We start from the raw sequence: 26,826 nt of genomic DNA, 5'->3' as shown, positions 1-26,826 counted from the left end.
CTCACGGTCTGAGAACCAAACAATTTCAAGCCTGCAAACTAGAACCACAATCTCAATTGTCCAACACTCAATCGATCCTTATCACTGCTAGGGCTAAGGGCTTAGGGCACGCGGGTGGGGTTTGTTGGATCTATCGTTCGCGCCTTCTCTATGTTCGCATGCCCCGCCTTCCGCTTCCAGAGCTCTCCTGCCATCCATGCGTTTGCCTGTGCACCTCAAGCAGACGTGTCCATAGTCGAGACATAAGGGGCCCAGTCATCCACCGGCTGTGACTTGACTGTCATGTTGTCATACACATCTTCGATTTCATCCTTTTTGTTGGCAGACAACCATGTTCGCGCCTTGTTAATCTTCTCCTTCTCGCGCTGCAGATTAACCCGGCGAAGTTGACGCTCTGGTTCCTCTGCCATGAGCTCGCAGCATCTTTCTACCACTTATCACAAACGTGTCAGCAATTGCGTTTTTGGAATAGTCAGCATACACTTACGGTCATGATCATCGATGTGCAGCTCTCGTTGAACCTCCTCAATCAACTGATCGCGACACTTAGAGAAAAGCTTGCTATGCGCGCTTTGACATATCAAGTCAACAAATCTAGAGCTAGCAACATCATAGTAGCCTCGTGTTGACTGGGGAAGAGAGGACAGTCAGTCACACGCAAGTATAGCCTGAAGGACTTTAAGCATACCGCCATTATCCTGACCTCCTGGGCGTACGGGTCCGGGCCAAGTTGGTGCGCCATCTCCTGCGGTTTTAGTAACATAGTCTTGAGCTCGTTATCTCGGCGAGGATCTCCCTTAGGATACCTGCCAACCTGGTCTTGATACAGTGAGTAGCGACGTTCGTTACGGGCGCGTACCAAAACTTCGAACCCATTCTTGGTGGCTTGCTCCAGCGCCAATCTATCCATGGTGAAAGGCTTGTTGTGTTCCATCTCGTAGATCTCCTCCGCCCAGCTGATGTGCTCCAATTGCAGCTTCTGGAGATACTGTTCCACAATTCGACGTATCTCGCGATAAAGGTTCGTCCGTTGGTACTGCAAGAAGACCTCGTCTACTTGTTTCATGAGTATCTTCCTCACAAGGTCATGCGTTTCATCCAGAAATACAATCATCGGTGCTTTCCAGTGTTCCACGCTGCGCTGATTCAGTATCTCGATTGCCTTCGGATCGATCTGGTCTGGAAGACACCCTCGGGACGCAGTTTCATTGCATTCGCGAATCTCTTCCCAGGTGAATCTCTTGGTCTCGCGGCTGAGCTTATCAAAAGGCGAAGCCGGAATGGTTCTTCCTGGGTCTGGTGTAAACCTCTTAGCGTCTGGTGTAGCACACTGACTGGTGACCTTGCGCTTCCTTGGATTCTCGACAATAGTCACTTCGCTATCCGAGCCGTTGTTTTCTTGATTGCACATCGTTTGCTCATGTATCTCAGCTTGTGAGAGCACACTTACACCTGGCCGAGTCTGTGTCAGTATCCTTTTGAACTGGTTCGCCAGGCGTGACCATAGTGTCAAGAGGGGATACTCTGCCGAACCGCCGTCCATATGCGCTTGTACATGCTCTCTGTACTTGTTGAGCATTTGACACAAAACAAACGGGCTGCTCGCTGAAGGGGGATCTGGTAAAGTTTGGAGCTCAAAGTCAATTCGTCGAGATTTCGCTTCGATTTGTTCAATCACCTTTGGAAGGCATTTCTGGATCTGGTCCAACAGGAGGCTCGAGAGCGCTGTCTGCAGCTTTCTGGTTCCGAATTTCTCTTGGAACACTGCAAGTTGTGTGGCCCACGGATGTGAAGCAAAGAACGCGTCCTCTTCTTGGCGTGCTTGAGCATGCCCTACCTCTGGATCTGGATCATTGCGGATCACGTAGTAGCCATGGCCTAATCTGAATTTGTCTCCTTCCAAAATCTCAGTCCATTGCTCATATCCCTCCCCTGACTGGATACGGTCGGGCTTAGTGAGGACCCCCAAAGTCCTATTCCTCGCACCCTTCACCTCTCTCATCAGGCGAGCAGCGCTAGAATTAGTCGCATCGTTGGTCATTGGCAAAGTCAGAAGCACGATACAATTAGCCTGGGTGATGTAGTCTTTGACAAGATTCTCGATCATAGCAACCAAGTATCGATCCTTCTCATGCTCAGCCTGACTTATCACCCCGGGTAGATCGTAGAATGACAAGCTTGGGAAGCCAGGAGCTGAGATGTCCAGTCGTACCACATTCGGAGAGAATTTGACATGATAGTAATTGGCGTCTGTCACAGCATTCTTCCCGGGGATATATTCATCTGAAGGCTTGTGGGGATTCAAAATGGCCAGTTGAGCCCATCGAATGGCCTCTGCAACATCGTCTCTGTCGCACAAGGTGATGAAAAGCTCATCTTCTTGCTCTTGCTCATGCCACGGACCGAAAGGGTGCGACTTCTTCGACACCTTGTCCACCTTGTGCTGACTGTCGTACATATACTTCCTTGACAAATAGACACGGCACGTCCACGGTTGATCCGGTTCACTCTCGGCGAGGTTAATCTCCATCGGGCATCGAGTGCAGGTGCCTGCCGCCCGAGGGACTTTGATCTCGCTCATACCTTCTATAAGAGAACTCTTGCCCGCACTCTGATCGCCAATGACACAGATTCTGGGAAGGGCGATCTGGCTATCTTCGATTCCAATGTGCCGCAGATCTTGTATCTTCTTTACCATCAGCTTCATCTCATGGGTGATGATGTTTATGGAGTCGTTATTCAATGTTGGTAGACAAGACATCTTGCATGTGTCCCGTATGACGGCTGAGAGATATGAGTAGATGAAGATGCATCTTAGGGAAGCATATACTCACGAAAGAACTCTTCCGATAAGCTTGCGATAGGTGACTGCCGCACAGGTAAGACTGACATGAAGGTGGCGCTGCGATCGTGACAGAGTGAAAGGAGGGGCGGAAAGGTGTTTGATAGAGGGAAAAAAACTGCAGAGCCTCTGAGGGAATGAAGATCTGGCAGCGGGGACTCAATTTGAAAAGGAAGAAGAGGGAGACATGGGATCTGTTTGGGGAGTGGGGGGAATGACCGTGGAGTGTGTTATTATGGATATCACAGCGTAAGAAGAGTAAATGCAAAAAAACACAGAAATGAAGAGATTTATACGCAGCGAATCTCAAGCCAACAGAATTGACAATTGCAGTTTGTGGTATCACTGTGGTAAAAGGACAGAAAGCTGTATAAAATGGAGCAAAAATAAGTGGCAGAAGTACAACAGCCCGTGAAGTTGATAGATCATAGCACAGCATTAACCTTTGCATTCTTAGTGGCAGCAGTTGGCACTGGACAGCAAATTAGTACTATTTTCAGATTTCACATCGCGTCGAGAGACATCAGTACATAATAAGCCCCATCTAAACAGTTTCTGTGTTAGTAATTGTTCTTTGGTGGGATTGTCCTTGCCAATTTGATGTTAATTCACTCGCGATGAACCCACAACACCTCCTTCCACTATTTCGGACCGCACATAACACTCCCACCGTCCCCACCTCTCTCGACATTGAACACACGACGTAGAATGGCTTGGTAAGTCACCCTGATCCAAGGTCGGTACAAAAACTCCATCTGATACTGGCTAAATTTGTTCTTACTCGGCCAACACTCCCAGACCTCAACTCTCAAGGTCTAAATTTCAAAGGTAGGAGGCGCTCTACAAAAAGACAACCCAGGCAATTGAAAGCATTTAACAGAACACAGGCTCGTGAAGCAGTTTGAGCTACCCAAGCTCCGTGAGAGTACGTAGCAGTCTAATTAGCTTATTGCTCTATGGCTCAGAACATTAACGTGACACAGAGCATGGAAGTCTTTCCGATGCCCGAAACACCTTTCAAAGTGGATCACAAGCGAGATAAGCATTTCTGGCTGGGTATTCACTCAGCTGAAGCCGATTGCCATATCTGCCAGGAGAACTCGTGGACTCTTTGCCTTACATCTGTGCCGGTGACCTGATCCCTGCGGAACTCCACGACCAGTTCCCGGTTTCCTGATCTGGACGTATTGAAACGAATGACACTTCATGCCAAATATTCTGAGCGGGGAATGAAGTACTCAATCCCAGGAATACGGCTCAATGGCGTGCATACAACTTAATTCGACCGAAAGAAGAATTTCGACCAGGAATATGAATTGAGTGACGAAGACAAGAGCCAGTGATGTATCTGTCACACTAGCAGCCAGCCCTCAGTCACCAATGCGTCAGTTGCACCTGTGAAATGTTTTCAAGTCCCTGGAATTCAAGTAGAAGAGACATGAGTGTACTCCACGTACCTAATATTTCCCAAAACGTCCACACGCAAGTGGATACCAGAACTGGTTAACTAACCTGAGGCAGGACAACTGAAAGCGGTGAGGTTGGCCCCTTTGGATCGAGTGCGCATCAACCATGGATCTTCTCTCCCTCCGCAGCGCTAAGACGGTATCCTACAGTACTGTAGGTAGGAGTCTAGTAAAACTACTCCGTACTAGACTGTAACTTAGAAGCTGCCCGGCGGGCGGTGGGCCGCGATACCTTAGTAGTAACTCCGCTCTTCTTTTGTCTAGTTAGTCTCCCATCGCCCCTCTCCTGAAGCTGCTGGCTTAAATCTTTTTGCTCAGCTTCCCCAGTGTCGCATCTGCGATTTTCTGACCTACATTCTCCTTCTCCTTCATCTCCACCTCCTCCTTCAACTTGTCGAGCGAACTCCCCTCGTTGCTGCAATGCTTCAAGTACCTGTTCGGGAGCACTCTAACGTGGCCTCCACCAAGGCCGTGATCTTGGTAGGCGGCATTGGAATAATCTCCGCACACCCACCCTGTTACTGATCATGCTGCTCGATACAGGTCGGTGGCCCGTCTAGAGGAACTCGTTTTAGACCTCTGTCTCTCGATGTGCCCAAGGTTGGTGGCCCCCCGCCCTCGTCCACGAAGCTTATCCCCTCCAACCCCTCTCTCCCGCTTGCGGATCTCACCCTCGGCGCCTACACTCTCAATGGCTCACCATTGGTACTACTATCTAGCCCCTTTTCGAAGTCGCCGGACACCCTATAATCCATCACTGCTTGAAAGCCCTTGCCAAGATCCCCGACATCCGCGAAGTCATCCTGGTCGGTTACTATGACGAAACGGTCTTCCGTGATTTCATCAAGGACTCCGCAAAGGAGTTCCCTCAATTCAAGATTCAATACTTGCGCGAATACACAGCTCTGGGGACAGCAGGTGGTCTCTACCACTTTCGCGATGCTATTCTTAAGGGAAAGCCCGAGCGCTTCTTCGTCCTGAATGCCGATGTGTGCTGTTCATTCCCGCTCGGCGAGATGCTCAAACTGTTCGAGGAGAAGGATGCGGAGGCTGTCATTCTCGGAACCCGGGTCAACAACGATGCTGCTACCAACTTTGGTTGCATTGTGTCGGATGCGCACACCAAGCGCGTGCTGCACTACGTCGAGAAGCCCGAGTCGCACATCTCCAACCTCATCAACTGCGGTGTCTACCTCTTTGCCACTGAATGCATCTTCCCTTCAATCCGTAGTGCCATCAAGCGTCGCACCACCCGCCCCCGGTTGCTCTCATACCCTTCGTCCGAGAACCTGGAATCCTCGTTCGTCGCCGCCGAGGAGGACGCCGAGAAGAGCGAAGTGCTCCGTCTCGAACAAGATATCCTGTCCGACCTGGCCGACAGCAACCGCTTCTTCGTCCACGAGACCAAGGACTTCTGGCGTCAAATCAAGACGGCCGGCTCCGCCGTGCCCGCCAATGCGCTGTACCTCCAGAAGGCATTCCAGGCTCAGTCCGAAGAGCTCACTCCCCCCTCCGCCTCCATCGTGCCCCCCGTATACATCCACCCCTCCGCCACCGTCGACCCTACCGCCAAGCTCGGCCCCAACGTTTCCATCGGCCCGCGTGTTGTCGTGGGCGCTGGCGCTCGTATCAAGGACTCGATCGTGTTGGAGGACGCCGAGATCAAGCACGACGCTTGCGTGCTGCACTCGATCATCGGCTGGAGCGGCCGTGTCGGCGCCTGGGCCCGCGTAGAGGGTACGCCCGTGCCCATGACCAGTCACTCTACCAGCATCATCAAGCACGGCGTCAAGGTCCAGAGCATCACTATCCTGGGCAAGGAATGCGCCGTGGGCGATGAGGTGCGCGTGCAGAACTGTGTCTGCTTGCCCTACAAGGAATTGAAGCGCGTAAGTATCCCCCGTCCCCTTCCCTTTTTCTAAACCCCAGTCACGGGACGGAAGCTGAACAAATCTTACAGGACGTTGCGAACGAAGTCATTATGTAAAAGGTCAACCCCGTGCTTGGGATCTGGAACATGGACAGAATCAGATGCTTGCTATGATTAATTATTGACATGCTCTCTTCTTGGTTACTTTATTGACTGCTTCCTCATTTTCTCTTATCTCAAGTTCAGATCACGCAATTTTACCTCGTTTCAGCATGTCTAGAGCCAGTTGTTATGCTTAGGACGAATTAGAGGTGTGGGTATGGATTATAAGCCTGCAACACAAACATACAATCTAATATCTTAATATGGTTTGAGCCTGTGATTTGTGGTGCATGTCACATAGACATTATGTGGAAGGACGGCTGGATGTAAATACAAGGGCCGTGAGAATACATGACATAAAGGAGAGAACTCAATTCCACGCCCAAAATCCGCTCGCCTGCTATCGACATAACAAAAGGCTGCCATGTTATTGCATACGAATCGCAGTCAGGTGCAGACTGGACGAGCGGGATTACCTGTATGATGCGAATCTTTCCATCGCGGTATACCGGGTATATGCGACGATGGCTGGTACCGAACCATTCGGGAGATCGCAATGGTCAATCGAAATATCATGTACATTGTGAGATCGTAACGCATCAAATACATTTAGCGACGATGCGTGGCGCAGCATGATCGCTTGGCTTTGTGTGAGTACAGGAGGATTCTCCATGCACGCACCCAGAAATGACACGGCGTCATAGAGCGATAGAAGGCAATATAAATAGTGTCAATGGGTCATCTATCGGTAAGCTCCAGCATCATAGCCCGTCTGCTCTGCGGGACGATTATATCCCATTGAGGATGCGGAAGCTCCATACGCGCTGTATCTTACTCTCGGCACACGGGATTGTGCTCCAAGGTCTCCCGCTGCCGCAGCATCGCCATAGTTCTCCACCTCGTACGCGTGATCCTGCTCCCCCGCCGCGATGGCATGATTCCCCAACCCACCGTACGACGGGGGCGGAGACATGTATCCACCGGGCATAGTCGGCGGCGTATCATGATAGGCTTCCTGGCCGACAGGGTATTCGTAGGGACCCGGCTGCGAAGGGTGTTGCTGGGCATACATGTCGTCTGGGTGGTAGGGACCCATTCCCCCGGACATCACACTGCTCCCGCGGTTGTGCATCTTGTATTCGTTGAGGGCGGCGTTGCTGGCCATCGGGTCGTATTGGCCAAGGCGGGTCTGGCGTCTGCGAATGATCACATCCAGACTGACGGCGGCGATGTGAGTGGCAGTTGCAAGGACGGTGAATGCAAAGAGGGCTTTGTAAATGCGGCAGACCTTGATGCCGGTTGAAGTGCCCCAGTAGGTTGTGGTACAGCTGGTTAGTATGGTGTGGGCCATACTGTAGCTTAAAAGGCCAAGGGAGATCAGCCACAGGACTAGGAGGACGGAATTGGTCGTTAGGTTGAGGCGTGGGGAGAGGCCGTGGAAACAGTGTAGTAGTGTTGTGAAGATGAAGTTGAGCAGGGTGAGCACGACCGCTATTAGGAGCTTTAATATACTTAAATTAGTTTGGTGTCTGTGTGTCTGGGGAAAGGGCGGGGGGGAAAACTTACGACCAGGAAAGCCCAAGGAAGTTTGTAACCATTGCTGTGGAGGTTGCTGATAAACACAGCTAGAATGATGCCTATGATGAAGGTCGCGATGAAACCGGTTATGCGAATGATGTGGAAGGGTATCGCTGGATAGTGGGATGGTTTGACCGATGGTTTAGTGCGCATGATGGGCGGGATATGTTTATCAGGGATGGTTGGTGCTGGTTGATCAACTATCACAAATATTGAATCTGATTGTAAAGAGGACAAACACTCTTGAGCCTGCAAGAGGAAATGAGTTTGATGGTTGAATTCAGGCCATGAGCAATTCACAGGAGTGAAAGAACTGAAACAGCAGTAGGCTGGGGACACGACAAGAGAAGAAAGAATTCTGAACCACAACAATGGAGGCAGTGCCTCACTGGGGGGGTCGATCCCAGGCTCCACTCCACCGGTGTTGCTAAAGAAAGCAGCGGGAAGAGTGGATGATGACGAAACCCGCCGCGTTGGGCTGTGGAGAGATTCCGACATGTGACATCAGGCACGTGCCGGGCTTACTTCAGCCAGGTCTAGATGCTCTTCTCGTAGCCGCCTCTCTCTCTCTCTCTCTCGTTTTGTTACTTTGTTCTGTTACTCCAACCGTACTTCCATCGACACCCATCGTGGCTGCTGATTAATTCAAAACAAAACTCTCGCACCTTCTCCATACCATAACCCACGGATTTATATATTGACTAGGAGACTCGATCCAGCTGCGATGTTTTTCCTTCTGTCAGGGCTATCTTGGCGCCTCCATCTTAGTTGCCAGGCTATCATGATGACAAGATGACTTCCACACTTAGAAATTCCCCACCATGGCATGAGGGTGAGCTGAAGATGCACAATCTGCTCCATGTCCCTCCGCGAGACAACCCCACAGTTCCAGCCTTAAGCTATAATGCTGGCTATCTACTGCGAACCGCTCCACTTCTGGCTATTGGAACGACAGATCGCGAAGGACGACCTTGGACGAGCATCTGGGGCGGCGAGAAAGGTTTCGCCAGACCGACTTCGCAGACCACGGTCGAATTGAGTGCACCTGTTGACGGTAGACATGACCCCGTGGCAGACATACTGCTGAAATCGCCCGGCGGGGACGTGATCAATTCCGAGCGCCGTACAAAACTGATGTCTGGACTAGTCTTCGACCTCGAAAATCGCAGAAGGGTCAAGCTTCACGGTAGGACGACCGAAGGGTCGCTAGACTCAAACTCAGGTCTGGACCAGGTGGAACTCGCTCACCTGACGTTGCACATTGATGCAAGTCTCGGTAAGTTCGTCTTTCCAGGCATTCTTCACATGGGATACGGGCTAACAATTCAGGAAACTGTCCGAAGTACATGAACAAGAAGCAGATCATCCCTGCTCTCCCAGATCCAAAGCCAGTATCAAACTCGCCACAACTACCCCCACTGGCTGTAGATCTACTTAATCGTGCTGATTGTTTTTTCATGTCCTCGTCTCACGGCATGACTGACATGGACACAAATATTCGGGGAGGGTCCCCTGGGTTTGTGCGACTGGTGTCTAACGAGCCTCATGGGGCTGTATTTGCTTATCCAGAATACTCAGGCAATCGACTATATCAAACTCTAGGCAACCTTCAAACTGATCCTCGGGCAGGGTACGTCTTCCCGGACTTTGAGACGGGAAATGCCTTGTATGTCACCGGGGAGACGCGGATTCTGGTGGGCAAGGATGCAGCACGGGTGCTTCCGCGGTCCAACCTCGCGGTTGTGGTCACTGTCACCGCAGCTAAATGTGTGGAAAAGTCCCTCGCCTTCCGCGGTGTTGCAGGGGAACCTTCTCCGTACAATCCGCCGGTGCGGTATCTGACTACAGAAAAAGTCAGCGCGGCTGACATGAAGGGTGACAGCTCTATCACAGCGACTCTCATTCGGAAAGAGATCCTGACTCCAGCCATTTCCCGATTTCGATTCCGCATCTCTGATCCGGGCAAGCTTGGGACGTGGATCCCAGGACAGTACGCAACACTGTCATTTTGGGATGAGCTAAACATCGGCTACAGCCACATGCGAGATGATGACCCAACTAGCCTCAATGACGACTATGTCCGAACTTTTACTATTTCGTCTTCTCCAGGCGAGGGAATATCTGCATCAGAGTTCGAAATAACAGCAAGAAAACACGGTAATGTGACTGGCTACCTATGGGGGGTCAATGAACGAGCTGGCCTCGAGGTGCCTCTAAAAGGGATTGGGGGAGAATTTCAGCTGAAACCAGCGGCGAACGAGACTTTGCCTTTCATAGCAGGGGGCATTGGAATCACACCGGTGCTTGCCCACCTCCCAGGTCTCGAACTTAGTCGGTTGCAGCTACTATGGACTATCTCGATCAGCGACGTGGGTCTGGTATGGGATACATTCAAGCGGTTTCCCGCGTTGCCCAAATCGACGTCATTATTTCTTACAGGGGCTGATCCACTGGACGAACACACTGTGCGGCAGTATGAGGCGGTGGTTGCATCTGGAGTGCGAGTCCTACGGCGCAGAATTGGCGCAGGAGACTTGGATTTGTCGCTGGCCGATACATGGTATTTCTGCGGCAGTCCGTCTTTGAAAAGTGCAGTGTTAGAGTGGCTCGCAGGTAAGAACGTAGTATACGAGGATTTCAACTATTGACATACATAATATATACGATATATAGCAATTGAAAGTGGTTTTACACTTATCTCCATTCCTGTTAGTACTCATAGTGAAGATATGGCTCAAGTAGACAGTTATTCAGCCCGAGTGGATTCTCCGCCGCCGATGGCGGCAACGCGTTATCGGCTGCTGCCTCCGCATCTCCGCCGCCATTTATCGAGCTCTTTTCTCTCCTGCAACTTCCTCAGCTCCAGCTCCAGCTGCCTCTGCACTCTGTCTCTACCATTTCTCTGCCATTATCCTCTCCTCAGGCATACCCATCAACTCTTATAAAACAAACTCACTCCAACCCCGCCTATCAACGCACCAACCCCGAGCTCCCCCAGCTGACCCCTCCTCAACATCACCACCACCACCATGTCCACCTACGAAGGTCCGTACATCCACCCTCAACCTGCCGCACCCCTTCCCCTCTCCCAACACCCACCCCCAACTCTACAGTAACCCCTGACCGAATTCGAAACAGTGGAACACAACACCACCGACCCCTCCGCACCCAACCCCTCCTCAAACAACAACACGACAACCCACCGCCCACGCCGCCCCGACCTCTCCACCTTCTTCGCCACGCTCTCGGAAATCACCCCCGATGAATCATCCAGCGCATCGACCCGCCATCGGCCCCACGCGGTCCCCGTGCCGCGCGACATCAGCGCCGCATTCTACACCCTCGCCGAAGCGCTGAACGTGATGCGCCGCGATGGTGCGGGAATCGCCGCCGCCGCGGCGGGGGGCATCCCGAGCTTCGGGCCGGAGGATTCTACCACCCCCGGCAGCGATGCAGACGGGGGTAATGGTAACGGCCATGAGCTGCTGACGGAGATGATTCAGTCGTTGTTGCAGTCGGCGGAGAGGCCGCCGAAGGAGGTGGAGGGGGTGAGTGAGGAGTTCTGTGATGGTATGTCTAACTGTTTCTTTCTTTCTTTCCCATTGCAAGATGGATGGGTCTGTGCGGGGGCTTGTTGCCCCTTTAGGGTCGGATGGTTTCCTGTGCCCTCAAAGGCCGGGAAAAAAAAAAGGAAAAGAAGAAAGAAACTATTCATCTACTAACTGATGGTGGGGGTTAGTTCTCGATCGTGTGCCCAAGGCGGCGTTGAACTCATCGCAAGTTTGTCCCATTTGCAACAACCCTTTCCTCGAGGATCAGTACCCCCTTGTCGTGCGGTTGCCCTGTCATCCCACGCATTTGTTTGATCTCGAGTGCGTGAGACCCTGGTTGCGGCTGCGGGGCACGTGTCCTTTGGATCGCACGGATTTCGCCAAGCAGGAGAGAGAGAAGGCCGAGGCGAGGAAGAAGCCGGTCGTCGATGATGATGAGGAGGAGTGGGATGGGATGTATGGTTAGGTCTGGGGTTGAGGTATGACATACGGAGCAGCCCACAGAAGGTCGTTTGCGAAGGTACTATATGCTTCGGAGTTGAGGGCATAACAGAGTCGCATAGAGACGTTTCATTCATGAGTTGTTCTTTGGTTTCCTTTCCTTCCCTTTTTGTGGGGCTTCTAGCCTATGTACATTCTTCAAGTGTATTGGAAAGCAATGGAGTTTACTCAGAGCTCCTCTCTGGGTCGAAGGGCCAGTTTCCCTGCCTTGTCAATGATAGCTTCCAGACCGCTTCGCTCCAGAACTCCATTATCGTCCTTAACCACCTCGCGCGCTTCCAGCTCTTCGACCATTTTCTGATTCTCGCGGTTACCCTCGAGCAAGAACTTCAGACACATCACAGCATGCTCTTTGATGTAGGGGTTGTGAGCATCAAAGTTGGTGCAGGACAGGATAGTCTCCACACCCCCGTAGCGCCTGATTTGATCCTGGACCTCCGGACACTTCCACACCAGAGACGAGAGAACAAGCACAACCAGCTTCTTGAGATTGCGCCACTCGAACTCCGAAGGATCCTCTGTAATGGGCGGCGACTCCGCTCGCGATCCGGGCCCAGCATCAACCGGGTCGGGGTCACCGGGATCGTATGGTCTTTCAACTGCGACAGGGCCGGAGCTCGAGTTGGATTGATGATCCCTGGAGGGGCTGTTGCGTCCCACAGTAAGAGAACTCAGCTGGCCCTTGGGAATGCTGGCCTCAAGCTCCTTAATCAATGTCACCAAGTCATACACAATCTCCCATTTGACAAGCAGGTTCTTCCAATCGTTGTTCTCAGTCAACACAGCGAAAAATTCCAAAAACTGGTAGACACCTTCGTAAACTCGCTCCATATCCCACAGGTTCAACGGGAAGTCCTCTGGCAAGGCTCTTCCGGCTCGGATTTGACCCTGCAAGTAAATCAAGGCGCAGGTCTCAGGGATGATGTTGCCTCGGAAGATGGTGAAGATGTAGCGAACGGTTAGGATATCAACTCGCGACAGAGGAGCCGGATTCTTAGTTGAGGCGTGCTGAGGAGTGCCAGTGACCGAAGCCGGAGAATACTTGGCTCGGAAGATATGGGTGAGTATTTTGACCACGACTGCTTGCGCAGGAGAGATGATATCCTTAGGCTGGCCGAAATCAGAGTATGCATGGGACATAAGACCATTTTTCAGGACCGCATCCATGATCTGCACCATCATCTTGAAGTAGAGCTCGTCATCAGGGAGATCCCAAGCAGCAATGAAGATCAACAGTTCTCTTAGAAGGTTTCGACCGGTTTCTTGCGTGAGCAGAATATGGCATCGCAGGGCCTGCATATTCCGCGACCCCGTTCTCTCCCCGCCCTTCAGTCCGAAGCTGTCAACAATACCCGCTTGGATGATCATCGGAAGCGCTTCAATCTCCGCCGGACCTAGCACAAGCGGAATGTCTGTCAGTAGGCCGCGTTGTTGGTCTCCTGGACGGCCGCGGTAGTCATCGTCATCCTCGTCGTCGTCTTCCTCTTCCTCCTCCATGCTTCCATCCGCGACTGCCTCCAGACTGCGTGAGTCGTCATCACCAACTGTGCCCGCGTCCCCAGTATCGTAGTCCTGGTCTCCATCCCCTCCAATCTGGGAGCTCTCTTGCAAGCGTGCCATCAACTCGTCCTTGGCTTCTTGTAAAGTTTCGGCTGCAGACTGCGCAGACCGGGGCATATTCATATCCTCCTCCATGACAACTGCGTCACCAGCTGAAAGCGCCCCGTATTCGCTCAGATCAGGAAGATCGGTCCAACAGACTCGTGGGAAACCAGCTGTTGCACTTCGGTCTATCGACACGATCGCCTTCTTGCGGGGTGGTTCATCTTCCGGAAGGGCTGGCGGAAGGTCTTTGGCTCTGTCTTGGAGATCAGACCACCCATCGACCTTGGCCCCGAGAATAGCAGTCAGAGCCGCGCGAATCTCCTTGACCTGTTCCGGGTCCTTCCCCATTTCCTGTATGGCCGTCAGGTCGCGCCCGAGCAGTTTCTCCATGTGATCTTTGATGTTCGCGAGAAGAAGCATGGCTGCCTCCTCCTTGATCGTGGCGGGTTCCCTCGGGAAATTGGAAATCGTCTCCAGAAGCAAATCCTCCGCAGTCTGGTCATAGAGCGCCCTGATCGGGGGGTTGACTATCCGTTCTCCGGTCTTGACAATCGGCGCCATCCCTTCCGGCTGCGCGAATGCCGGGTCAAGCGGCTCTCTCGGTTGAATGATGTTTGAATCTCCAGTCGAATGGTATCCGAAAAGGTCCAGCCACAAAACCATCTTCCGCTGCTCGTTATGCATGATAAAATTGTGCATGAACTGCAGGCACGTTATCAAGAGGCGCTTGTAAAGGTTGACGACTTTCTGCCACCGCTCCTCATTCCGTGCGTTCGTTTCCCCGTCAAATCCCCGCGCCGTCACTCTCACACAGGTGTCGACCAGTGCTAGGATCCGCTGATCGAAGCCTTTTTCCGCCGCCATATTCTGGGCCTTCTTGGTGGTGGCGAGAAGATTGCGGGCGATGGTACACAAATCATTCAAGCGCTCAATATCCTTAACAAGCGAGAAGTAGTTGTAGGCGATGAGGTTGGAGGAGGAGTGGTCGTAGTTGGCGTTTGGGGGACTTTTCCAAGCAAATGACTGCGACTCGAGTACAGGGATTGCCTTGGTCAGAACATCGGTGAATCCTTGCCAGATGTCTGGTGACAGGCCGAGATTATGCCTAACGAAGGAATCAATCAGCCCGCCGGTTGATAACGAGGTGTGTAAGAAGCGACATAGGCGTTATCTTGTGAAAGAAACAAGGTTCTAAGGATAACTATAGGCAATTTAAACCAAAAACTCACCTGACATCGCTTTCTTGATGTGTCTTGTAGAGAATCTGCTTGCCCGCAGATAGCATGTGTTCTAGACGTTTATCGTCGATCATCCCGCGGGTTTCATAATGGCTCAGAGTCCCCGTTAGAATGACCTTTAGCATAAGCTCTGCGGGGGTGCACTTGGGTTTCATCTCCGCTGCTGCTGCTGGCCGGTCGGCCATCTTTGAGGGGGGGTAAAATGGAGTGGTGCTTGTTGGTGAACAGCAGCACCTTGAGATGATGGGTTGAACCGCGGGGAAGATTTTAAGGTAAGGAAAGAATCACTCCAGGCTTAAGGTTAACACACGCACCCGCGGTTTAAAGGGGAATTTTTCCGGCGCCGGAACGATCCCGCCGACCACCTGCCTAATTGGGAAGATCTATATCTATGCAGTGTACTTCGTAATCCGTACTGTGAGTGCGAACAGCAGTACAAACGTCTGGCCACTACTCTCTTCTGACTCCTTCCTTCTCATCACGACAACTTCGGTCGGATCGAAAGCCCAAACACGTGACGCAGGTTGTTCCAGAATCCCAGGTCATAGATATTCTCAATCTCGCGCATGCTATGTACCAGACGCCACCGCGGGTCGATAGCAGCATCCCCGCTGCTGGGCTGCGAAATCTCGTTGGAATCCGGAGACAGTAGGTGTCCTTCCTTGGGTGCTTCTCCGTCAGTGAGAGCGAGAATCTGCTCGCTACTCATGGGCCAGTCTGTTTGAGACCCTTGATATTCTGCGAGCAAGGGGGAGTTGCCATATATTTCGCCTTTGGTTGACTTGTACACGTAGCCATCGGCCACATCCTCCTTCCAGTCTGACCACTTGGCGCTTTCATTAGTAGTCATACCGGCCCAAATCAGATAGGTATGGTAGACAAGGAAAGCCCCCGCCAAAGGAGCTGTCATGGTCATCAACAGGGTCGTTGCGCCGATGCGAACATCAGCAGCAATCACCACAGCCCAGATGTTGAAAAAGGTAATCCAGTCTTGACGCTCGCGTCGTAGAGGGTTGTCTGCAGGAACCAATTTGTCGTAGGTCTGATACAGCAGAGTGTATCCAAGGCACGAGCCATAAGTGAGCATGACGCACAGCGATACTATTAGCGACAGGAAATAGTGGTAGTTTTGCAACCCCACACAGTTCATAAGCCATACACAGTGATGGTCGTGTCGGGAAACACACGCTTTGCAAGTGCTGCAGTGCTTGCTCCTCGCCGGCTTAACAAATCGACACGTACTGCAGCGGTGTCCTGGATGAAAAATCACCCGGTCGTAAGGGTAGCGTTCCACCTCCTCCGCGTGGTTTCTGGTCGTGATGAAGGACTTGGTGGTTATGCTCACATAAAGGAAGTAATAAGGGAGGAGTACAGCCAGCGGTATCCAGACATGATGAGTCACGGAAATCCTCGGCCAAGCGGCTGGAATGAACATGCATTGGCCTGCTACTAGAAGCGAGGCAAAGAATATCTAGATCAAAGTCAGTAGGTAGGCAGGACCGACTACTGCTTCAAAGGACGAACAAGAACAAGCGGGTGGTTCTCGTTGAGAACATAATTAGCAGCTCGACTACAGCAGGAGAAAAGCCGGCCACTGAATAGTCGATCATCGAAGTATGCGAATCCATTGGGGATATGTATCCAAAGCGCCCTGTGAAGAAACCCAATTGGAGTTTTGCTATAAGCACGCATCAGCCGCGATCCACTGCAATCAGTGAGGAGCAGTACCCAACCTACCGAAATGCAGGTAATCTGCCGAAGAGAGCGACGAATACAAAGCCAGAAATTCCAAGAATTACCAGCGCTATTGTGCGGAGTAATCCCATCCTGATTCCAGTCGATCTTAATCCTCGAATGAATTCCGAGCGAGATGAGATCTGACATGCACCAAAAGGTACTGCTTACTTGTTGTGATGTTTCGTAAATCAGGCATGAGCAAGCGTCTTGGTCATTCGTATTCAGTCGGAAATAAAGCCAGCATCGCCATCATTTGAAAGGTTGGAATCATTGTGATCGCTGTCCGGCTGTTGGAGAGATGATGCCGTGCACGTGACCGTGTTTTCCAAAAGAGACGGGGAGATGCCTCGCTGGTTCCAACTCTCGACGATAAGTTGTCATGATACCACAAACAAAACTCCCTGGATTCAGGTTCTGGACCGCCTTACCGGAGAATGCTTGTACTTCTTGAATCCAGGTTATGCTGTCAGTAGACTAACTCTAAGGAATTGATTGGGGTGTTACTATCAAGAAACCGAAAGTCCACTCGGCGCAGCTGCGTCTACTCGGTCTACTCGTATATCCAAGATCGAAGCACGTGATAACGCGTCGTTTGAGGCGTCGCAAGGGTCTTCACCAACCCCTACGCGATACCGAATGAGAAAACAGTTTAGGACGAGACGAGCGAACCGCTAATGGAGGATGATGTCTGAGACAAACACGGCAACCAGTCATCGGGGTCCAAGCGCAGGAGATGGGACACTCTTCCGGGGGAAGCATTTCTGGCTCTCTCACAATGTGCCCCAAAGAAACCGGTTCAAGGAATTGATTGAGGTACGGTCATCTTTCGTTCCATGACTTTATGGCAAACTCTGTTTTGATACATATACTAGCAAAACGGAGGAAGCATAAGGCTGTTCGAGCGAGATGCGGAAATCAAACTAGTTGATCACAAACGCAAGAATCTCCCGCCAGACACGTATGAGCTCTTTCAATTCGTTGCTATGTTTGTTCAAAACTTACCTTTGCATAGATATTCCTTCAAGTTTGTCGAAGACTCCCTTCGCGAAGGGCGGATGCAAAATCTGGAGCCCTATAGAGCAGGTCCATCAGAAGCTCGGCCAGTTGGCGCTTCATACATCCCTACTCGAAACCATAAAGTGCCCTACACCATCGCGGATGACCAAGTCCTCTGGGATTGGGTGCAACAGTATGAGCGAGACCCAACAGCCTCTATCGCGGGCAATAAAATCTACCAGGAACTTGCAACGAAGGTAGTGTAGACTCCGAACGGTCAATCCCCGCAGCGGTACCTGACGGCGCTCACTGCCTCTAGAATCCCAGGCATACTTTTCAGTCCTATCGCGACCGATATCTGAAGAGACTACGCGGTCGTCCACGTCCAGGTGGCATGCCGAAAGTCTCCACTCAGCACGAAACGGCTACCCAAGAGGTTGCTCCTGCACAAATCACGACTTCTACAGCACAACCTGGGACGCCAGCGAGACCCCCACAAGAGCATAACGCTGCTTCTACTTCTGGAATGCCGATTTACAGGAAGAGGAAACGTACTTCAGAAGCAAGAGATATGTCGGAACCGACGGACCAGGCTAATCACCCAGAACCAAAGAACAGGGCGGTCGAACCTTTGCCGGAGGTGCCAAAAAGTGCCGCTTCATGCCTTCAAAGCAAGGATAAAGAGCCGGTCATGCATGAGCAACCAAGTTCGAAAGCATCAGCTGATCTCTCGGTCACGGATAACGACCCCCTTCCGCGTACCCAGACTGTCAACAAAGGGGGTCGTCCACGCAAACGTACTGCGAGGATAGTACCCTATAATCAGAAGTGGCGCAAAGAGCGGCTTCAGGGTAACGATGAAGAACCCAATCTACCCCAGCAACCAACCTCAAACGGATCGGCAGGTGGGAAGAGGCCCCCTTCAGTTACGAACGGCACCAATCACGGAATCGTTTTGCCAGAGGGCCGGACTCAGACCGAACAGCCGCGGGATTACATCAATCATCCTCAAATTCCCCCCGAGATAGACCCTTTGTTCCTCCAGCTTCCTTTCTTGCCTTCCAGTCCCGAGCCCGAAACCATTCCCGAGCATCAAGTGCACGTGCCGGAGCAAGATATTGACACTTGGATGGACCGGCGCCTCCGCCTTCGGAGTAGCCGCGTAAATGAGGCACAGCTCATTGAGGCTCTACGCTGTACAAGTATGGATCCAGGTTTGGCGGATAAAGTACTTGAATTTCTGGTAGCTGGAAAGGGAATTCCCGATGACATGCCTGGGGTCTGGACCTCTGCGGATGATCGATGCGTCGAAGGAAAAGATGGACGCGGGATTGAGCGGGTTCTGAAGAAGCACGGCGCGGAAGCTTTTAATGCTAGGTGGGAATATCTAAGCATGGCAAGGGCCAGTGGTCTTGAGACAGAGGCTGTTGAGTAAGAAGTCCACGGCGAGCTGGTAATTTGATAACGTGCAACTCGAATACAGAGGAACGCTAGCCGATCAAATGAGAAAAAAAGTCAGAATAGACCCGGGAATATAACGAGGATAGCAACGAAAGAAAGAAGCAAGATTTATTTCAAGATGTGTGCAAGCGCTCTTCCACCTTGGGACATGTTGGGTTCTCGATGACCTCTCTTGTCCCAAGACTTATCCATCCAAAAGAGGGATTTATCTTACAGTCACAGGATACGTGGGTAGTGGCCAGGCAAGCTCCGAGGGAACACCCGTATGCACAATTCATTGCCACCGCTTCGTGACCACTAGATGCATCATTAGATAAAACGGGGAGAGGGGCAAAGGCCTGGATGGCCACCCTCTTTGGCTAAGCGCTGTCGAAACAGATAAAGTCGCGGTGTTTCAACCTTCTTTGAAGACCCTACCATAAAGTTAGTCTATAGAAGCATCGCCCGCCTGAGCGATTAACGACTTACAAATGAGACTCGTAGAATTCAAGCATCTATCGGAGGTTAGCCAGCATCTTCAGGTCAAGGACGCCTCAGAGCCACATACCTTTCGAGGGCATCGTTCGTAGCAAGTTCCAATGAGGACCTTGGACTTTTTGCCATTCTTCCAGTTTAGGATTGCAAGCAGATTCGACGTGCCCGGCTCGCGGAAGATTGTGTCGACATTGTCCACCTCCTTCTCCCAGTTCTTAGATTTGGGCGCCCATGCGCTCGAGTCACTATCCTCTTCGGGCTGCACTTCTGGCGAGTCATTTGCGCGGGACTTTCTCCGCTTGTTCGGTTGTGATTTTTCGGGGGTTGTTGACTTTCGGGGTCTTCCCACCATGGACTTGCGCTTCTTGGATTGAGGCTTCTCTGGACGACCACCGATTTTGTCGAAGTACTCTTTGACCGCGTCTTTCGCACCATCACTGTACAGAGTTCACTGGTTAGTTTTGCGTGCTTGGAGGTGAGAGCAATGAGCGTACAGATTCTCCTCCGGTTCAAACGTCTCATCGGCAGGGTCATCATATCCTTTCCATTTCACCTGAAGAAGCAGCTGACCCTGCGACAAACGATGTTAGGACTCCATGATGGCCTCAATTGAGCTGCAAGGTCAAGTTGCAGTGATGCGCACCTTCTTTCCCCATTCATGGCCGACAATTTTCTCGACGTGGTATCTGCGCGAGTCAGGACTCTGAAGATTGACTCAGGCGGTTGTCATCTAGACTCACACGTCCTCCTCTTCTTCATCGTCCTCGTCGTCTTCATTGTCGTCGTCTTTCTCCTCCTTTACCGGCCTCTTAGCTACGGAAGCATCTTCGTACGGAATAGATTCGCCGGTCGACTCATCATCGGACATATCGGGCACCGGTGCTGACGGGATTATAGTTGGTCAGTTGCACAATTGAAGCGACGGACTCTTATGCCTTGTGCTTAGCGATTTACACTCACGAGGCATTGTTGTTGTTTGGAAAGGTGATACGGCGAGGTTGAGAAGTCGCAAAAACAGTTTGGCGGTCGCGATGCAGATGCAACTGCCACGAATGACTGGTACAATCGGTGAGTAATCAAGCCACCGACCGCCAGTCAGAGTACCTAGGAATTCGAGATCTAGAAGAAGACACTAGATAGCAGGTAGCAAGAATAAGAGTGGGCGATGATGATGATGAGCAGTTTGAATGGATACCACTGTTAAACTTGACTGGTTAGTCGCGCAGGCGCGCGCGGTGGAAGATCCGCGCTAGACCTCTTTGGGCAAGCAGCTCACTAGCCCGCTTTTGGCTCCGAATCTCCAGAATTTCTACATTCAACCCGTCACTCCCAGCACTTCGATTGTGCCGGTCAAAGCATCCGCCCCCCCTTCTTTGGTCCCTCTCCTTCTCCATTATTGATATTTCCCCTTTGTAGGGCCCCCTTTGAATCGCATTCGTGCATCTTGTGCCTTGTGGGCTTGTAATTCCGACCTCTCCCCCTACCTTACATCTCCCCGCCGAGTGGGCACACCGTCAAAATGGCTATGCGTATGTTTTCTGATACCCCTCACTCCGGACCAAGGTGCTAACCTCTTTTTCTCCTGGCTATAGAGCTTGATTTGTCTCAAGGTTGGCGCCTCCTCTACATGTCCTCGTCATCATGATACAAGTTCCGAATCGCTGACCACAATCCTCAGCCTCTGTGATGAAGGATGAACAAGGCCGGCCGTTCATCGTTGTTCGAGAGTACGTTGCGATTCCCCGCTCGGATTGTCTGCCACAGCAAGCTTGTTGCAGAATATGTCGCTGATCGCAATTCGCTCGGATAGCCAAGGCAAGAAGAAGAGACAGCATGGTACCGAAGCCGTCAAGTCACACATCGTCGCTGCGAAGACGGTTGCCAACATTGTCAAGACATCTCTGGTATAATATGTCGCCCGATGTGTGCCATACTCGCTCAAATACTAAAACTACTGCAGGGTCCCCGCGGTCTCGACAAGATTCTTATTTCTCCCGATGGCGATATCACCGTGACCAACGATGGCGCCACTATCCTCGGCCAGGTTCGTGCCGACGGCCACACCCCGCACCTTATTGATAGGCGTTCTGACGATAAGGGATCAAACAGATGGAAATCACAAACAACGTCGCCAAGCTTTTGGTCGAATTGTCGAAGTCACAAGACGAGGAAATCGGTGACGGAACTACCGGTGTTGTGGTTTTGGCGGCCGCCATGTTGGAGCAAGCATCGGAACTCATCGACAAGGGTATCCACCCCATCCGGATCGCAGACGGATACGATCAGGCCTGTGAGATCGCCATTGCACAACTCGATAAGATTAGCGATGAAATCCCGTTCACAAAGGAGGATACCTCCAACCTGCTGAAGGTTGCCAAGACGAGTTTGGGTTCCAAGATGTACAAGGACCATTCCCTGACTGTCTGCTCATCAGATCTGACTCTTTCCCAGTGTTTCCAAGTCCCACGATCAGTTCGCCAAGATCGCCATCGATGCTGTCCTCTCCGTGGCCGACCTCGAGCGCAAGGATGTTGACTTTGAGCTGATTAAGGTTGACGGAAAGGTTGGCGGTGCTCTTGAGGATTCCCTCCTTGTCAAGGGTGTCATTGTCGACAAGGACTTCTCTCACCCTCAGATGCCCGATGAGGTCAAGGATGCCAAGTTGGCCATCTTGACCTGTCCATTTGAGCCTCCCAAGCCCAAAACCAAGCACAAGCTCGATATCACCTCCGTGGAGGAGTTCAAGAAGTTGCAAGACTACGAGAAGGAGAAGTTCACAGAGATGATCCAGAACCTGAAGGATTCCGGCGCCAACCTGGTCATCTGCCAGTGGGGTTTCGACGATGAAGCCAACCACCTTCTACTCCAGAACAAGCTTCCCGCTGTCCGTTGGGTCGGTGGGCCTGAGATTGAACTTATTGCCATCGCCACGAACGGTCGGATTGTTCCTCGCTTCGAGGATCTGAGCCCAGAGAAGCTCGGAACTGCAGGACGTGTGCGTGAGATGACCTTCGGTACCACACGCGAGAAGATGTTGGTGATTGAGGAGTGTGCGAACAGCCGTGCGGTCACAGTCTTTGTACGAGGAAGCAACAAGATGGTCAGTCTGACAAGCTGGATCGAAAGTGAATGGTGAAATGCTGACTATGACTTCCAGATCATCGACGAAGCCAAGCGTTCGCTACACGATGCTCTTTGCGTTGTGCGCAACCTTGTGCGCGACAACCGTGTCGTCTACGGTGGTGGTGCTGCTGAGATTGCTTGCTCCATCGCTGTCGAGGATGCTGCTGTGAAGGTGCGTGAACTTCGCCTCTTCCCCATGATGAGGGGTCTTCTTCCCTTGCGAGACAATGACTAATATTCCTGCAGAGTCCTGGTATCGAGCAGTATGCCATGCGCGCGTTCGCTGATGCCCTGGACGCCATTCCCCTGGCGTTGGCCGAGAACTCCGGTTTGAGCCCTATTGAGACTCTAGCCTCGATCAAGTCGCGCCAGGTTAAGGAGAACAACACCCGGTTGGGTGTCGACTGCATGTTGACTGGCAACAATGGTACGTCCTGATAGGGCTAAGCGACATGAAATTCTGTTGGAAGACATTGACTAACACTTTGGATTAGACATGAGAGAGCACTTCGCCATCGACCCTTTGATTGGCAAGCGCTCGCAGCTACTGCTCGCCACTCAGCTGTGCCGCATGGTTCTCAAGGTGAGTTACCCTTCGATATCAATTCATGTATGAGACATGTCGACTAATCAAGCAATCACACAGATCAACAACGTCATTATTGCCGGTGACGATGACCAGGAATTCTAGATTTCTTGTATACAGGATTTATTTTAATTGATTAGTTCTGATGACTGAAAAAAGAATCCACCATTGTTGGCGTTTTACAGTTACGACCACGGGACCTGGGATGATAATTCTTTCTACTACATACGCTATATGCTTCTCACGGCAGGGGTGATTTCATTGAAGTGGTGTGTATGTGTGGTGTTTGCTATGTTATGTGAGAATCATGAGTTGGTACATAGAACAAAAACCTAGCGGACAGGAAGAAATAAGCACCTATAATACTTTTTGTCTTTGTAGTATTGCAGTGAGGTCAGACCCAAGCTATTTACGGGCGAGTGATGGAACTGATAACTGCTTCAATCAAGGTAGCATGTGGAAGTTGCATCCATAGTCTATATCGGGAATTATCGACTCCAGACGTGCGACATCCGCCCGAATTTCGCTGTCCACACAACAAACACAGCCCCCCATCAACCAACCGTTATCATCCTCCAACTCTCGTAAACCCTACACTCAAGTTCTATACACCAGCAGCATAATAGCAACCCGCCATAGATAAGCCCAGCAGATATTGATAACATGGCGGGGGTAAGGGGGGTCCCGGGCTCCGCCTCCCGCCCCGCGCAGTCGGCTACGTACTACACCACATAGTCGTAGTCCCAAAGGCGGATAATGCACCTCCAGTGCGCGGGCCGCCTCCCGCCTCCTACCGACAACAGCCGCCGCGATAAGTTTTTGGAGGGGAATGATTCGTGAACCTCTGTTGGCACTCGTATCTTTCCTCTGATCGGATCGGGAAACTATGATGTAGCGGTGGTATGTAAGGGGAGGGCTGTTGGAGGAGGGGGAAAGAAGTTTAAATAGGAGATGATGGCCTTCGTATTGGGAATAGGATTTTCTTTTGCGAAGTATATCTATCAGTCTGTCGGTCTGGATTCAAACCTCCCCCTCATCTATATAAACAACTCTTGCTTCGGAGCTCGGTGAGCAGCACACAGGATAAAGAAATATGGGCTCTACTGCATTTGGTTGGCGACCACTGAGTGTGGGCATTGTTGGTGGTGGGATTGGGGGTCTTGCGGCTTCGATTGCGCTGCGACGTGCGGGCCATGAGGTGGTCATCTACGAACGACATGATTTTGCGGGTGAGGTGGGTGCTTCGATCTCTTGCGCGGCGAATGGTACGCGGTGGTTGCATGAATGGGGGGTGGATATCGCCAAGGGGGACCCCGTCGTGCTGAAGAAGTTGATCAACCGCGACTGGAAGACAGGAGAGCCGGTCAGTGTGTATGACTTGGATGATTATGAAGAGCGATGGGGCTACGTCTACAACATGTTCCATCGGCAATATATGCATGCCATGTTGAAGGACTGCGCGCTGCAGGAGGAAGGCGTCGGTGCTCCGGTCACGCTTAAGGTGAACCACAAGGTGGGTTCGGGATCTTATATACTACCACCGCCGGATCATGATGAGGCAGAGAGTCGATGCTGATTGATTATCGGTCTAGTGCAAGGACATCGACCTAGAGAACGGTGTGATAACCTTCGACCATGGTGCAACTGTCCGCCACGATCTTATCGTGGGCGCTGATGGAATCGGATCCGCTGTGCGAGGCATTATCGGCCTTCACCCCGAGAAGACACCTGCGGCATCGAGCTGCTTGCATGCCAACGTCCTCACCGAGGATGCGGTCCGCCTGGGGCTGGTGGATTATTCCCAAGATAGCGCCTTGGAATACTGGGGCGGCCAGGAAGGCAAGTGGGATAAGATCGTTCTCTCGCCCTGCAACGGCGGGAAACTGCTGTCCTACTACTGCTTCTTCCCTCGCGAGAAAGGAGACTTCACGAGCCACACTTGGGGTGGAGAAGACCGTCCGGTCGAGGAGCTGCTCGCTCCCTACCCAGAATTGGATGAACAGGTCCGCTCTCATTTGGCTATCGGGATAGAGATTAGGCCATGGCGCCTGTGGGTGCAGTAAGTTCTCCCCTTCTTCGTGTTCCACATTCTCTGCATTGATGGACATCTCACTGATGACCGAATCTTCTATCCAGTCAGCCATACCAGTACATCACGAAGAATATGGTCTGCCTTTTGGGTGACGCAGGACATCCGGTAAGGCGCTCACTAACATCCACGTGAGCAAGTACTCATTGTCTGCAGATGATGCCCCATCAGAGTCAGGGTGCCTGCATGGCCATTGAAGACGCCGCAGCCCTTGGACTAATCTTCAGCAAGGCCTACTTCTCCGGTGATGTTGCGGCAGCATTGTCAGTCTATCAGAAGGTGCGACTGCCTCGAGCTACCAGAGTCCAGGCAGCCTCAGCCAAGGCAGCATATAACATCAATGAGCGTATCGGTAAGAGAACTTCTGACAATAGCCTTAGTGTCGGTCGTGACTGACGAAGATTCTTCAGGCTTCTCCAGCAACACTGACATTCCAAACTACAAGGTTGAGGATGAGCAGAAGAAGCTCACAATCGAAGAGATGAATGCGTAAGAGAACCATGCTCCTAGCATCAAACACAGGCTCTAACTTTTTATCCAGGTACGACATGTACATGGACATCGAGGAAGTTCTGTCCCAAGAAAATGGGTCTTCGTTCGACAAGGCGTTCATCCGGGGTCTGCCTGTCGGGCTGAAGCTGTCAAATGGAGTGGTCATCGGAGAGCAAGTGTCCCGTCAGATCCATTTGTAAAATGCTCATTCCTGCGCTTCTTCCTCCCGTGCTTTGAGATACCTCATTTGCTTCTTGTATATGATAATGCTTTGTGATTATGCCGTGAATCTGTCATGTCACTGTGATGTATAGTCAATCAAATGTGTGACCAACATAGTCAACCGATCCCATGACTGAAGCTCGGAAGCAAAGCATAGATGGATCAGCCGGCTTAAGCGCCGGGTTGAGATGACGAGTTGCCGGTAAGGCACGGACGTTCAGATTGATTGGGTATCACACAACTGATTGATGACTCGATCTGGATGCGATCGGCCCACGGTGCGAGTAAAGTACGAAGAGCGAGGATCGGAGCAGAAGAGTACGACGTCGATCGCTGTCAAGACGGGTTGCCAAATTGTAACGAACAGCCTATATAGTGTCGGGTAAGTTGTTGATCAGGGGGAGAGGGAGGCCGGGGGGCGGTATGGAATTGGAAATGATTTCCACAGTGGGAATGTTGTAGAAACCACTACACCAGCTGATGCTCGTCTGATATGCCAGTGAAGATTATCCATCGGCTGTCTCGCTTGGAAGATGGACAAGGAATATTTTCCGTGGCGCTTGATTCTCCCGACTAATGAATCAGATTGTTGGACATCAAACATGCCGATACGGCGAGTGGTGAGGAAGTAAAGGTAACTCCGTAAGTAGTTGGAGGAGGGAGAAGGAAAGAATGCGGAGTAATCAAAGAAAAGGCGGTAGACGAAGGCATCCCTGCAGTTGTGAAGCTCAGCTGACCAGCATCAACTACACTTCTTTTCCCTAAACAATAAGGAAACAGCCGCCAACAACTCTGAAAAAGCGCCATGCATCAACCACCAGAAGCCACTTGGGCTTCTAGACTCCCCTTCGATCGCCTTCGCCTCCCTGTCAAATGACGCAGCTGATGCTATC

At 51.6% G+C, this 26,826-nt stretch overlaps 10 protein-coding genes across 10 annotated transcripts; 6 read left to right on the top strand and 4 right to left on the bottom strand.

Moving 5' to 3' along the window:
* Window positions 1-178: 178 nt before the first annotated feature.
* On the bottom strand, window positions 179-2,761 carry BP01DRAFT_341131 (putative dynamin GTPase; the record flags this gene model as incomplete). The annotated part of the gene is made up of 3 exons (XM_025573431.1): window positions 179-433; window positions 488-629; window positions 689-2,761. 3 exons carry the CDS (start codon window positions 2,759-2,761, stop codon window positions 216-218), a joined length of 2,433 nt encoding a protein of 810 aa, XP_025431081.1. The 3' UTR covers window positions 179-215.
* Window positions 2,762-4,493: 1,732 nt separating this feature from the next.
* Window positions 4,494-6,586, top strand: BP01DRAFT_341130 (mannose-1-phosphate guanylyltransferase). The gene is made up of 4 exons (XM_025573430.1): window positions 4,494-4,788; window positions 4,852-4,908; window positions 5,028-6,197; window positions 6,269-6,586. The coding sequence occupies exons 1-4, from the start codon at window positions 4,729-4,731 to the stop codon at window positions 6,293-6,295; spliced, it is 1,314 nt and encodes a 437-aa protein (XP_025431080.1). The 5' UTR covers window positions 4,494-4,728; the 3' UTR covers window positions 6,296-6,586.
* A 436-nt stretch (window positions 6,587-7,022) lies between these two features.
* BP01DRAFT_365944 (uncharacterized protein) lies at window positions 7,023-8,011 on the bottom strand (the record flags this gene model as incomplete). Its single annotated transcript, XM_025576390.1, has 2 exons — window positions 7,023-7,781; window positions 7,847-8,011. 2 exons carry the CDS (start codon window positions 8,009-8,011, stop codon window positions 7,023-7,025), a joined length of 924 nt encoding a protein of 307 aa, XP_025431079.1.
* Window positions 8,012-8,454: 443 nt separating this feature from the next.
* On the top strand, window positions 8,455-10,543 carry BP01DRAFT_357024 (putative oxidoreductase, FAD-binding). Its single transcript, XM_025575098.1, has 2 exons — window positions 8,455-9,134; window positions 9,188-10,543. The coding sequence occupies exons 1-2, from the start codon at window positions 8,651-8,653 to the stop codon at window positions 10,504-10,506; spliced, it is 1,803 nt and encodes a 600-aa protein (XP_025431078.1). The 5' UTR covers window positions 8,455-8,650; the 3' UTR covers window positions 10,507-10,543.
* Window positions 10,544-10,695: 152 nt separating this feature from the next.
* On the top strand, window positions 10,696-12,121 carry BP01DRAFT_357023 (uncharacterized protein). The gene is made up of 3 exons (XM_025575097.1): window positions 10,696-10,903; window positions 10,997-11,428; window positions 11,598-12,121. Exons 1-3 carry the CDS (start codon window positions 10,888-10,890, stop codon window positions 11,873-11,875), a joined length of 726 nt encoding a protein of 241 aa, XP_025431077.1. The 5' UTR covers window positions 10,696-10,887; the 3' UTR covers window positions 11,876-12,121.
* On the bottom strand, window positions 12,079-16,579 carry BP01DRAFT_296992 (uncharacterized protein; the record flags this gene model as incomplete). Its single annotated transcript, XM_025571866.1, has 5 exons — window positions 12,079-14,620; window positions 14,745-14,987; window positions 15,239-16,224; window positions 16,278-16,431; window positions 16,491-16,579. 5 exons carry the CDS (start codon window positions 16,577-16,579, stop codon window positions 12,079-12,081), a joined length of 4,014 nt encoding a protein of 1,337 aa, XP_025431076.1.
* Window positions 16,580-16,875: 296 nt separating this feature from the next.
* Window positions 16,876-18,921, top strand: BP01DRAFT_423630 (putative transcription factor Rap1; the record flags this gene model as incomplete). The annotated part of the gene is made up of 4 exons (XM_025579634.1): window positions 16,876-17,303; window positions 17,363-17,448; window positions 17,503-17,743; window positions 17,806-18,921. Exons 1-4 carry the CDS (start codon window positions 17,172-17,174, stop codon window positions 18,919-18,921), a joined length of 1,575 nt encoding a protein of 524 aa, XP_025431075.1. The 5' UTR covers window positions 16,876-17,171.
* Window positions 18,922-19,341: 420 nt separating this feature from the next.
* On the bottom strand, window positions 19,342-20,289 carry BP01DRAFT_365938 (chromo domain-containing protein; the record flags this gene model as incomplete). The annotated part of the gene is made up of 6 exons (XM_025576389.1): window positions 19,342-19,360; window positions 19,416-19,441; window positions 19,495-19,858; window positions 19,916-19,992; window positions 20,065-20,107; window positions 20,162-20,289. 6 exons carry the CDS (start codon window positions 20,287-20,289, stop codon window positions 19,342-19,344), a joined length of 657 nt encoding a protein of 218 aa, XP_025431074.1.
* Window positions 20,290-20,747: 458 nt separating this feature from the next.
* Window positions 20,748-23,487, top strand: BP01DRAFT_319686 (chaperonin-containing T-complex subunit CCT5). Its single transcript, XM_025572674.1, has 11 exons — window positions 20,748-20,950; window positions 21,014-21,031; window positions 21,100-21,148; window positions 21,232-21,325; window positions 21,382-21,465; window positions 21,531-21,820; window positions 21,873-22,521; window positions 22,579-22,716; window positions 22,791-22,971; window positions 23,039-23,127; window positions 23,191-23,487. The coding sequence occupies exons 1-11, from the start codon at window positions 20,941-20,943 to the stop codon at window positions 23,233-23,235; spliced, it is 1,647 nt and encodes a 548-aa protein (XP_025431073.1). The 5' UTR covers window positions 20,748-20,940; the 3' UTR covers window positions 23,236-23,487.
* A 616-nt stretch (window positions 23,488-24,103) lies between these two features.
* On the top strand, window positions 24,104-26,012 carry BP01DRAFT_357016 (putative salicylate hydroxylase). The gene is made up of 6 exons (XM_025575096.1): window positions 24,104-24,643; window positions 24,723-25,189; window positions 25,267-25,327; window positions 25,376-25,571; window positions 25,630-25,708; window positions 25,761-26,012. Exons 1-6 carry the CDS (start codon window positions 24,224-24,226, stop codon window positions 25,909-25,911), a joined length of 1,374 nt encoding a protein of 457 aa, XP_025431072.1. The 5' UTR covers window positions 24,104-24,223; the 3' UTR covers window positions 25,912-26,012.
* The last annotated feature ends 814 nt before the right edge of the window (window positions 26,013-26,826 follow it).

The sequence above is a fragment of the Aspergillus saccharolyticus genome (assembly GCF_003184585.1).
Source record: "Aspergillus saccharolyticus JOP 1030-1 unplaced genomic scaffold BP01scaffold_16, whole genome shotgun sequence".
Lineage (NCBI taxonomy): Eukaryota > Fungi > Ascomycota > Eurotiomycetes > Eurotiales > Aspergillaceae > Aspergillus > Aspergillus saccharolyticus.
This window is presented reverse-complemented; position numbering and strand designations above follow the sequence as displayed.